Here is a 12511-nt window from a genome sequence, read left to right as displayed (position 1 = left end):
ATTTGGCTACTTCATTTACTTCTGTGCATGATATCCAGTAGTAAGGAGGGATAATGGGGCTACTATGGATTGTGGTTCACAGGTTCATGGGTTCACGGGTTTTGTGGCATTACATTCTCACCTGTTCAGTGATATCTCCTGGCTTCTTCAGTAGTACACCCTTCCCCTCCTCCCTATATCAACCTTTGCTGTTAATTTTCGAAAAACAAAAGTGAAAAATAACCACCACCAATGTGTGCGGACAGCAAGAGGCCCCTCGGGCCGGGGCTGGATCATGCTGCTGCAGGGAGCAGCGCAGGCGTGGGAGCTACTTGCTGCTGCCGGCAGGCCAGAAACGAGCCGTCCTCCCCGTGCATGACAGCGCTGCGTCCTGCAGTTAGGAAAATAGAAGCTTAATAGCCATGCTTTTTTATTTTTCTTTTTGTAGGTTAATTCAGTAAGAACAGGATTGGGGAAAAGGTGCATTGTTCCAGTGTCTTGCCCTATGTCAGCTGCACTAACTCCCGGAGTTTCACCATCCCTGCCAGTGCCTATGCCAGGTACTACCCTTTCTGGCCCAGTAACGCCCTATGTGATGCCTCTTTGTCAATACGGAGGAGTGTTCCCTACGCCGCTTTACGGAGTGCAGTGGTCGGGGGCGGCGGCGCGGCCGGGGCTGGTAGGAGGGCAGAGCCTTGCTCGCTTCTCGGCTCTTGGCAAAACTTGCTTGCAGATGTACCCCGTGCCGCTGCAGCAGCCCGCGGCCGACCCGCCGGGCCCGCACATGAGAACGACATAGCTCTGTTGCCTGTCGATAGGTAACGACGATTTCGACGTTGTAACGTGGAGTGTTTGATCTGTAGCTGCCATACGTGTTGGAAGAGGTGTGGGTCTGCCGCTGGCCCCAGGCCAGGCCTGCTAGCATACACAGCCATACACCGCATCAAGCAATCACTGTGAAGGGTTTTCACAAAAGATCGGTTGTTGTTATGGCAATATTTGCATATATTTCATTGCTAAAGACACTTTATTATGTTGTGTTCAGATGTTTTACACTTGCAATCCTTAAAGTTGATGTACTTGAATTGATGACTAGCAAATTGTACTAACCCTGCAGGAGTACAGTGCCTTGAATATAAGCTTTTCAGTTCCAGCTGGAAAGAGATATACAAATATTTGAAAGGTGTATTTTATTTACAATTTGCTTGTGAGTTAAAGTTCTTTTTGTTTGCAATGATATTGAAGGTTTACAGTTGAAGTTCTTCATCAGTTTCATTCTGCTGTAAATGCTTCACTTTTAATTCATGGGTTGAATTTTCATTACCGAGGCTTTCAAAAAAAATTGTGAGGTGAGATTTGTTTGAGATACTGATCGAAATTTGTGTTTGTACGACGAGTAGTGAAATGCACATTTTAAAGTAGGAGCATTTACAGGATGATCCCAGTCAGTTGTATATAAGAACAGGTAATAGCTTCCTTCGGGCAGTGCAATTCATTCCCTTACACAGTCTCTGGTGAAGTTGCTGTAGACGGCAACTTACTTCATAACAGGCAGGCAAATACTGTTTTCTTCCAGATCAGCACCGAATCGGACTATGTTTTCTTTCCCTTGCCGGGCTTCTATAATTTAGTTAAATTACAAAGCCATGCATGTTTCCTAAGTGAAAATTCTAACTGAAACCTCGATCACAGGAGCACGTCCCCAGGTCCCTGTAAGAGCCGTGTAAGTACAGCACCTGCGTGCGCTCTGCCTTCGGTTCAGCAGCCAAGGCTAAGAATGGGGGGTTGTCGTTGAAGTGCTAACCATGTTCACATTGAAGTGGAATAAAAATGTGAAGCTATTATTTTTCTTTTTTTCATATATGACCAATGAATGCTTCAATTTTGGAGTCTCACCACCTTTTGTTTGAATTTTTTTTTTAATTTTAATTAAGTTTGCACTGTAGGTGGCATGGACACCTCTCTCCTGTTTGCAAGTTGCTTTTTGCCCATTTTACTGTGCATAGAGCCTACATCTGCACCTCTCAGTCTAAAGGCACAAGATAACCACTAAAACTGATTTGCTGATGGTAAGTTTCATTTTAATAGAAAGCACCAAGGGCCATCATTACAGGCACAGGTAACGAAACATGCAGTCAAATTTGGAGGCGCGTTGCTCTGTATCTCTACTGCAATGACATTCTATACTGTCTGCTGACGGGCAGATATGTCTTGTGCTGCCAAGCTGTGAATTGTATAGTTCTATTGTACTTTGAGCATTATATCTGTCTAAATTATTTTGTTTGTACCCTTTGAATATATTATTCCATCAATTCAGTTAGAATTGAATTTTATAGACAATTATGCAGAGTCTTCTGCCAGGGCAAAATACTTACTGTAGTAAGAGATTTCTGTTCTCTGTAACATGTATCTTTTAATTTGTTTGGGTTTTTTAGATTCATGTCTGTATGCTTCATGAGCAAACATGGAAAATATGTTCTCACACCAGTTTTCCTTCAGCTTGCACTGAATCTTACAGTTTATGTCGCTATTGCCTGTTGTATAGTCCACCCCTTGTATACTGACAAAGTCAGTGGCACTAAAAGCCCCAAGAAATTGTATAGATTAAAAAGAAGAAAAATAAACATTTTGTGCTTGAAAACTGTGTGAAAACCCCAGTGTTTTTCTGAAGCGTAGAAGCGTGTTAATTCTCAGCTCTTCCGGGTAATTCTGCATTTGTTTTCCAGACTTCTGTCCTTTGTCTTGTGCGTAAGGAGCAGATGCGATGCCTTCGCTGTTCCTCAGCCTGTGCCCAGAGCTGCCATGTCCCACCTCCTGCAGCTGTAGACATGAAAGTGTACACCAGAAGTGGCGTAGTGCCGCCTTGCAGGCTGCGTTGCTTGAGACCTCCCTGCTGCTGCGGTATTTCTGATGTTCTGCTGCTGCAGAGCAGGCCAGACCAGAACAGTAAATGGGCTATTTTAAGCTGCTGGTATCTTCAGACAGTACAAATGAGGATGCTAGAGTTTGGTAGGTGGTGAATGAGGTGTTTGGACTGGGTACATCCTACACTGAAAAGTACTAGGGAAGCCTCGTTAACTTGATCTTGGCATAATTTAAAAGTGAGAGAGGGCAGATACGAAACTTGGCCCTGCTACAAGTCTGCCACATGCATGCTCCTGGCAGTCGCTGCTGTTGGTGTGGGCTGCAGCAGAAATTAGGAAGGGATGTGCAGGCAGGGGTTTGGTACTTCTGCTTCTGTGTTCCTGCGCATCCAACCCACACGGCTTTGCTGTGCGTGCTGCGCACGTTTCCAAGCGCCAGGCCTGCACTGCAGTTCACTAGGAGCATCCCTCCCCTACCTTCTCCTCTTCTCCCCTCTCCTCTCCCAGGCAGACAGCTGCGTTGCATGCGCCGAGCACCTGTGCAGAGCCGGTGATGCGGTGTGCGCCCAGTGTGTGGCCTGTGTGAGCAAGCAGGGCCTCCCGGTGCCGGTTCTGATTTGGAGACAGACGTGTTGGTTTGCTCTTCTAAAATGAAGCTTTCAACCTTCTAGTCTCTGCATTCTTAACTAGGGCATCTCTTGCTAGTGTTGGGGACCAGAGGTTGATGCTTTCATTTCAATATTTGTGATTTTAATTTTCTGATAGCCAGCTTGGCTTCGGTTCTTCCGACCATTAAGTTCCAGCTACATTGCATTATCCTTGATCATGCTGAAGGGCGCTTTGACCCTCAGTGGCAATTAAGCAAATGGGGACAACTTCTTGAGTAAAATGTGAGCAAAGGTGCTGGCCATAGCACTTTGCCTGCATCCTTGAAAAGTGGGGGGGGCGGAACTTGCCTCAAACTGCTGTTTGTCATTGGATGTCTTCCTCGTGCTTTAAGAAACAGCTTTTGTTTCTTAAAAAAATATTTAGAGGAAGTCCACTTAAATAGGACCAGCGAGTGAGTACTTTATTTTTAGCTACATGCATGTGTTTTGCGTGAAGTTTTTGGAAAGGAAAGGGTGTAGGTACTGCAGGTATGGGTACTTCCTTGGGCAGCAGGGCTGCCTGGCACACCGCAGCACGTGAGCCCACCGTCAGCAGCCTGCTTGTTGTGCCAGACTGAGACAACTTGGGCCGAGACCTTAACTTCCACTCAGCTCTGACCTGCAGCGGGAGGCACCCGAGGGGTCAGTGCTGCAGTGCTGGAGAGGGGCACAAAATACTGAAGGAGTACTTTGAGCTGCCAAGTCACGCACCCAGTAGCTAGGAGATGCCAAATTAAGTTTGCCCATATGCCCTTAATTAGGATTTCCAATTGCCGTGCATCGTGATGGAGTATCTGGCTGCAGACTCGCATCCTGTTTTTCCACAGCATCCCTGGGCTGGGAGCAGGCAGGGGGAACCTGCACGCTTCAGGGCTCTTCTGCCACACGTCCTAGTTCAGTCCCCTTGGCACTGCATCTGTTCAAAGGAATGATGCAAAAAATGTACTTTTTTTTTTTCCATGTGTAAACTCTGGTCTTCATTCTACAGCTTTAAGAGTAAATATTACATGTATTTAGCTATTACTTGACATCTATCTGCAATGTGCTTCTTTTTTCCTCTTTCATCACTGTCTGGTGTTGCTTTCAGTTTTTTTTCTGAGATATTTGACATGGACTGTTATCAAAGACGAGATGATGATTTGAACGGCCAGTCAGCTAGCCAAGTGTAGCAGTCTGTGTGCTCTTGTGGAGAGACTTGTATTCAGGAATAGGTGCCTAACGTTAGATGCCAATATTTCTGGAGATGAACTTCTTAATCAAATTGGAGGTTTTGCCATTTGATATTTGTGGAAGGAAATCACTAATACCTTTAAGTCAGAGTTTAACTTGACTTTTTCAATAGTTGCTTTTTCCATTAAAGCATTTTTGTGGCCCCGGTATTATCAATTCAGAGAACTTTCAGAATTTTTCTAAGCAAGCCTCATAGGCTTAGCGTTCAGCATGTTTGTGTCAGTACTGTTCAATTAGCACGAGTTTTTTACAGGCATTTTTCAAGTGGGGAAAAACATCTGTCCTTCTACGTTCTTTGGAGTCAGCTTTGGAGAGTTCTAATCGGAAGTCTCCATCCTGAAATTACTTGACCTCATTGCACGGCTTTCCTCCTCCTGCCTCAAAATAGGCAAAGATTTCAAGTCTTTTTGAGCAAGATGGGTATCTCAGAAGTTAGCTACTATGACAAAAAACTGCCTAGTTTTCTGGTTTGCTGCTGAGGGCTCCCCAGCCGAGTTTCCATAACGTTTTTGGAAGTGTTGGCTTGGGGGCAGAAGTTACAAATGCAGTAGTTCGGAACTGTGCTTAATACCTTAGTGAGGTTTCTCGCATTCTCCTGGTTTCTCATCTGTCCTTCCCAGTCTCAGATTTCTGGTGATGTTTGTGGAAAAGGATGGCTGTGCTGGAGAGTGATGTGTTTGCTGAACAGGGGCAAAATCTCTGCAGAGTCCACAGGCAAATAGGGGAGGTTTAGGCTGGATATCGGGAAAAATGTCTTCACTGAAAGAGTTGTGAGGCATCGGAACAGGCTGCCCAGGGAAGTGGTTGAGTCACCATCCCTGGCATATTCAAAAGACGTGTAGATGTGGTGCTCAGGGATGTGGTTTAGTAGTAAACCTGGCAGTGCTAGGTTAATAACTGGACTTGATGATCTTGGCAGTCTTTTCCAACCTAAGGGATTCTGTGGATGGCTATCTTGCTAATTGAATTTATAAAACAGCAAAAACATGATCACATGAAATTTCTTGTGATGGTTGTTTATTATTTATTGAATCCTTCAGCATGAGGTTTTTTCTTTTGTTTTGTTTTTTTGTTTGGTTGGTTGGTTGTGGTTTTTGGTTTTTTGTTTTCTGTTTTTTTTTTGTGGTGTTGGGCTCTGGTTGGCTTGTGCTTATGCCAGTGCAGATCTGAGCTGAGCTTCAGCTGAGCATTCGTGCAGGCTGACTGTTGTGCTGATCCTCATGTTGTTTCTCCCGAGTGAACTTGGTAAATACAATTATTTTCCAGTCTATATTGCTGAAACTAACCATCAAGCAGAGGTGAGTTGTGCTGTGACTTATGCGTGCCAGTGGTTTTTGACTGGAGCAGTACTTGCGTTTTCACGACAGTCTCTGCGGAGCTGTCCCTGTGGATGTAGCAGGAAGGGGGTGTTCAAGCCCTGGCTGTGTTTGTTCTTTTATTAATGCAGATAAGCTGCAGAAGTGCAACATAATGAAATGGATTTTAGGAGCTGTCAGGTTACAAATTCTGCATTATGAAAGAATTTGTTGCTCAGAGGGATTTGGATGTACCATGGTGCTGACGTTGGCTGTGTCAGTAAATAGATTACTTGTAACTGATTCATCCAGAGTTCAGGCTCATAGCAGTAGGCAGTAACTTTTGTGAATTATGTGGTCCTTTCTGCTTTTTTTTCCTCCCATGTGATACTTGCGGTGTAATATCAAGACTGCTGCTATATGTGCTTGGATCTATATTTGACTATAAAACTTCTCACTTGAAATAACTTCCCCAGGAGAAGTCTAGAGGCTGCATAATTCAAGCCTTCATTCTTAGATGCACAGCCTCATTAAACTTTAGATTTTCCTTGATAAGCGTGGAGAAGCTATGCATAGAAGACGACCTAGTCTGATTAAGGATCTGTTGTAACATTGGAATTCTTGTGACAAACTCGTGGTTTTTTGAAGTCTGAGGAAGGGAAACTCACATTAATTTCTTTTGATGTAGTGCCACTGGATGTATTTGCAGCATATATTTAGCATGTTGTTGTAGTTGCCTGTTATTTTCTTTTCCCTTAGAAAGGAGCAGATCCCCAGACTCTGCCTTTCCTTGTTAAGGCTCCTCCAAGCCTCTGGCCCAGCCTGCCCCACTGAGTGCGCCCATGGCACCGCTGCACTCTCAGAGCTATGGGATACGTGATGGATGTGGCCAGAGACCCCTGAGCTGCTGTGCTGGGGGGTCTGGAGACTACTGAGGTTTTCCAGAGATGTCCAGGAGCTCTGACATCTCCTAAAAACTTAGGGAATTTAAAAAGAAATAACTGGCTCCCTGTCCTCAAGTGGATGTTATTTATTGGCATAAAATAACCCAAAAGAGTATTTAATGTGTGTTGTTGTTTGTTTCTTTCAGTTACTTTGTAAATAATGTAGAAATTTCTTCAGCATTCAGATTTTGTTTATTAGATTAGAAAAAACTATACCTAATATATTTCTTAGTGCTCATTTCCTTCTCCAGTCAGCAGCTACAAGATGCAAGGCACATTTTTTTCTGCGGTTCTCCTCAGCACGGAAAATTTAGTATAGCTAAATTCACTGAGCTCTTCAGTGCTGTTGATGTTGCTCTTTCAAGTTTTGGTCAAAAGTTCAGGCTGCCTTCAGTATTAGAATTGGAGATGTTGTCCCTGAGGATGTGAGCTAAGTATATGTGAGGGTTTCTAACAAGAGCCAGGCACCCGGAGAGCTCGCGCTGGTTTTGGCTTTATGGCTGACCTGCTGTGTAGGCTTGAGTAAGTTCCATGGCAGTCTTAAGGATTTTCCTTGTTACCTGGAGATCATTAATTTTGTCTTACTTCATTTTTCTTGATGTACTTCTGTGCCAGGACTGGTTATTAATAGTGGGCATCTGTTGAGAACAGTGGTGGCTTCAGGTGGATTTGCAGAACTGCTGTTGAGCAGAACCTTGTGGAAGAATGATGACCAAGACATAATTTTACTTCTTTTAAACGCAATTCTTCCTCTGAACAGGCAGAGCAAGAAAGATGGGAGGGAGAAAACTGGGACTGAATTTAATGATAGCAAAGCCTTAAACAAGACCCCTCCACCTCTCCCCATCTCCCAGGAGCTAGGCCAAAGTCTCTTTGCGTAATGTGCTTCTCCCTGATGCATCTTGCATTCCCTTCTGCCCTGAAAGACTCACCATGTCTTTTCTGGAATAATCTAGCAAGCTGTATGCCATGTACAAAGCATACATGCCTGCAGATCCCACAACCAGCATGCATGTTGCCATGACATGGAGTGCAGGACATCAGCACACGTCCCCAGCGCAGTAGGTGTGCATTGGTGGGGTGCGTGCCACCGAGCGTGGGGCATGCAATGGCTCCTGGGGCGGCTGCTGCTGCTGCTGCTTCAGCCTTGTGCTCATTGTGCTTCCTTCTGGTTCTGCTGTGGGCCCTGGGCGTCAGCGTGGCCTCTCGTGTCCGAGTGGGGACCTCACTCTGAAGAACTCGGTGAGGTGCTTTAGGAGCGTTTGTGCTGCCGTGTTCTCAGTGTGAGGACTTCGGGTTCTGTTCTCGTGTGTTGCCTGAAGTGGCTCTCATGGAAGTGCCTTCGGCACGCTGCGGTCTGTGATCTCACGTGGCCGTTTTGTTTTTTAGATTCTGAAAATGCGACCGCCAGTGACTGACACGTGGCCCCCGCAGCTACGGTGCCAAGCGCCAGGTCCCGCTGCAGCTAAGGAGGAGGAAGAGGAAGATGGGAAATGATTTGTCGTGTGTGAGAAATTCTGTGCCGTTCTGGTCCATTCTACCAATTTTGTAACTTCTTTCTAATCATTTTTTATTTATAGTTGGAAATACAAAAATGTTATGCAAAAATAAAGGAAAATTATTTTGGGGGAAAAGGATTTTGTTCCAAATTGTTCCCTTCTGTTGTAAGCCAGGTTCCTGTGAGCAGCTTCTGGAGAAGAGGGAGGAGGAGGCATTCTTTCCAATATTTTTTGTTTTACTCAGTTAATTGTATTTTAAGTCATTTTCGAAAAATAAGCTAGGCACATGTATTCAGGTTGTAGTTAAAAGAAGATAAATTCCAAGTCCAAGTGAATTTCTCACAGTCAGAGCTGTTCTTCTGTAAAGAGAATGCTCTATTTTAAATCTGGTTAAATCAAGTAAAGAAACCTAGAGACTTCACTGGAGAGTAACTTTGTACTGTCACTTCCTTTCTCCCCCCACCTTTCTTTTTCTTCTAGACCAGCCACAGTTTCTTGCCAGAGTTGAATACAGTTCTCAAGTCGCTTCTAATTTTAAATGTAAGCCTAAAATCCTTCTGCAGACAAGTCAGTAATTGGAGCAATTTTTAAAAGATTTTAAAGTGCCTTTAACAAGCTAAAATTATGTGGTGGGAGATTTCTTTTTCTTGATTTGCTGATGATAGGCTTCACCTGTCTCCTGGGCTGAGGTGGTGTACAGACCTGTTTGTAGCAATAATCTCATGAGTAATCATTTATTATAAAAGACTACTCAACTGTTTTTTCTTTAGAAAGGTGGCTTTTAGTTCTGTTCCTGAGGAGCAGGAGAGAGTGCTGCTTTTGCTGTTATGTTTTGGCCCCAAACTCTTCCAACCTGCTGCTGAGCACCCAAAAACTTCGGTGGCTCCCCCCTTAGGCAGTGTCAGACTGCGATATTCTGTTAGCTCAGTTTTTGGTACCACAGAAATCAGAATTTCTAGTTGCCCGCAAGCCTTTCCATATCATCCCTTCTCGTAGCTGGAGCCTGGCATTTTGTTTCGTTGTTATCTGCCATGTCTGTCTCTTCCAACACTGAGTTCTAAATAATAAATCTTATTTTGATGCTGCTGTTCACTATTTCCTTACCACCTCAGCTCTGACCTGCTAGCTTCCCCTGCTCCTGAGCTCAGCTGAGAACATGAGTGGATTTAGGTCTGTTGCTGGCACCTCAAGCTCGAGAGCCCTGAAGCAAGAAACCATTAAAACACCTTGTAAATTCAGAGCTGAAGCCTCAGGGCCAAAATAGATGTTTGTGCTTCTGTGTTGCCTCCTGTTCTACCCACATCTAAGGAAATGAAAATAATCTCCTGCGTGACAGCAGGAGCTGGACAAGTGGTGAGGGCTGTTGCTGAAATGTTGCTTGCCTCCGGCTTTCCTGCTGGCAGGAGGGAGCGGACTTGTTCCTCTTGCGAGTGGGGGGAGCTGTGGGGTCCCACTGAGCACCGCACCCTCCGTCTGCTGCTTTGGTCTCTGCCATCCTCCCTGGGCTGCCACAAGCATGCTGAGCACGCTCTGCGTGGGGGCAGCAATGTCACGTCCCTGACGTGCTGCCCTGGGATGAGTCCCTGTGGCAGCGATCATGGCAGGAACATGCTCTGCCATCACCTGGAGTTTTTGTTCCCTAAAAGGCTCATTTCTGCAGGGCAGTGCCCTGCGGTACCTCCTGGGGTGCTGGTTGCCTTCCAGGGCTCTGCCAGAGGCTTTCTGGTGCCCAACCCTTGTTGCTCCTGCAACGCCTTGGGCTCCTACATGGCCTCAGCCACGACTTCAGGAAGCCAAAAAGCCTCCATCTCCAGATAAGTATTTAAAAATCATCTGTGAATATTCAGATTAAGTATAGGGATTAGCATCAGGGTTAACGCTGAGAAGTGAAAATTTCAGCAAACCCTGGATGTTTGTTTCCCCCACCTCTGCCAAGTCCACCTACCTTCAGTTAATCTCTTCAGCAAAAGGCTGCTCGGTTTTTGTCTGTAGCCCACATACGGAAGGCTGGCACTGCAGTTTGAAGTACAAGCCCTGAGGAGTGCTAGGGGTGCTCACGCTGCTCCCTGCGTGCTGATGGGGAGGACTCTGCAGGGGAAACACTGCTCGGGTGCGTCTCAGTGCCTGCCGCCTCCAGCCGTGAGCTAGTAGGGACCCAAGTCTGTTCTGGGCCCCTTAGCTCTGGTCCTTGCTTCAGTGTGCCCGGGGAGGGGCCATTGGGAATGAGGTGTTTTTGGCATCCTTTTTTTGACACGAACGTTGATTTCGATACTCTGGTGCTGAGACAGGGTGGCTGTGTCCTGTACCCGCTCACAGAGAGGCAGCGCCTGCAGCAGTTCCCTGAATTCATTGCCCCCGTGAATATTCCAAGGCAGTGGTGATGTCTCTGGGCTGAAGCCTTACTGTGGAGCTTGCCCTCTGTGAGGCTCCCGGCACCTGGTGTGGGAGGGAGCCCCAGGGCGCTCCACTGGCATCGCCACGTGCCAGTGAGCCCCTGCCCAGGGCCGATCCCTGGGAAATATTCTTCTGTGCTCCCTGTGAGTCACTGCGGCTCGCTCCGGCCCAAGCTAGAAAAATGCCACCTAAATAAATAAATAAATAAATAAATCTTTCCACGTGGGCTCTGGGTGCAGCGAAATCAACCCAGTTCATCTGCTCTAGGCATAGCCGTGCCCAGGAGAGTGGGGCTCCTCGGTGTTTGCCAGGTATTCTGGAATTCCTTTCAACATAAAACAACTGTTTTAAGAAAAAAATAAGCTTTTTTTTTTTTTTTTTTTTTTTTTTTTTTTTGCAATCTATCTATTGACAGTGTAGCTATGAGGTTTAGATGCATACAAAACTTCAGAAAAAAAATTGTTGTTAGCTAAATTGTAGATGAACTCCTCTGAGTCATTTACAAGACCTGCTCATAGAACAGTTAAAGTCATGGGATAATTTGCAGTGAAGATTTCCTGGGTTATTGGTATGGGCATCTTTATCTTCTCAGACAATCCCTGGGGATGTCCTCAGTATTAGGCCTTGGCTTTGAGGTTTTCCGTGAGGTTAATCAGCGTGTAATCCTCCCGGAGGAATGGCTGGAGGCATCAGCTGCTCAGGCTTTCAGTAGGGTCCATCAGCAAGGCCTTTGTGAGTGTGCGAGCAGGCAGCAGGGCTGCACCAGCTTCCGTGTCCATGCAGCAAGTGTGGTGGGTGCTTAGGTGGGATCAAACGATGGTCCCAAACCCCAACAGCCCAGCTGTGGGGTTGGAACCGAGGCTTCCCAAAAAGGATAGATCTTTGTGGTAATAGAAGGAAACAATTGCAAATATTAAAAGTGCAGCTTAGCTTCCTGCAACAGGGACTTCCGAAGCAGTAAAATAATAGCTTCTGATTTAGGGAAAATCTGTTGAAAACTTTTTCAAATCCCCTCTGGATTGATACAGTTTCTGTCAGATTCAAGAACACATGTAAATATTTTATTTCCTTTCCTTACTTTCTTGGTGCTTCAGTGCTTGGAGCAGAAAAATTTCTGGAAAAAAAGGGAGGAATAAATTTGGTGAGATGCTGATTTGATGCTGGGGGCATACAGCGATATTTGAAACTGTTAGATGATTAACGAGGAATCCAGGGGCTGTTAGCATAGCTATAGAAATTGGGAGTCAGTTTAAAATGTCAAACATAGCAGAATAATTCTCAAATATTTGCTAATTGCATAGGAGAGTTCGGACTGCCAGGCTGTTGACTGCTCCAGTCAGCTCCTGACAGCAGCTGACATGAGGAGCGCTTTTGAGGACGGGGGACTTGCAGCCCTTCAGCTTGACATTTGGAGGGGTTATTTTTCATTTTAACCTGGCTACGTTGTCCTTTTTCAGCTGAAGTTTGCATTGGTTTAAAGAAGCATAAACACCAGTCCAGAAACCTTGGTGTTGCTGCGCCTGCCTATTGGTGGCAGAACAAACCTTCATTTTCGGGTACCTGGCCGGCGCTGTCTGGCAACGCTGGGGGGAGCGGGGAGGGAGAAGGTGGCAGCAGCTGGGAAGAAGCCACCCTTCTGCTGCCCTGTCCACGCCACCA

The 12511-nt window shown here is 45.7% G+C and overlaps 1 protein-coding gene across 16 annotated transcripts in view; it reads left to right on the top strand.

Annotated features, from left to right (window-relative positions):
- The window catches only part of WNK2 (WNK lysine deficient protein kinase 2), a 117967-nt gene extending 108419 nt beyond the window's left edge, over positions 1-9548 (top strand). For 11 of the 16 annotated variants that reach the window (XM_072044167.1, XM_072044165.1, XM_072044151.1 and 8 more), the window contains one exon: positions 428-2623. In XM_072044167.1, the coding sequence (XP_071900268.1) occupies positions 428-778 (351 nt within the window). In that variant the 3' untranslated portion in view covers positions 779-2623. Of the gene's footprint in view, positions 1-427; positions 2624-8348 lie in introns of those variants that run through there. The other 5 variants (XM_072044163.1, XM_072044157.1, XM_072044166.1 and 2 more) reach the window with 2 other exon arrangements.
- The last annotated feature ends 2963 nt before the right edge of the window (positions 9549-12511 follow it).

Source organism: Anas platyrhynchos, chromosome 13, assembly GCF_047663525.1.
Source record: "Anas platyrhynchos isolate ZD024472 breed Pekin duck chromosome 13, IASCAAS_PekinDuck_T2T, whole genome shotgun sequence".
Taxonomy (NCBI): domain Eukaryota; kingdom Metazoa; phylum Chordata; class Aves; order Anseriformes; family Anatidae; genus Anas; species Anas platyrhynchos.
Note: the sequence above shows the minus strand (reverse complement) of the source record. Positions and strands in the feature narration are given on the sequence as shown.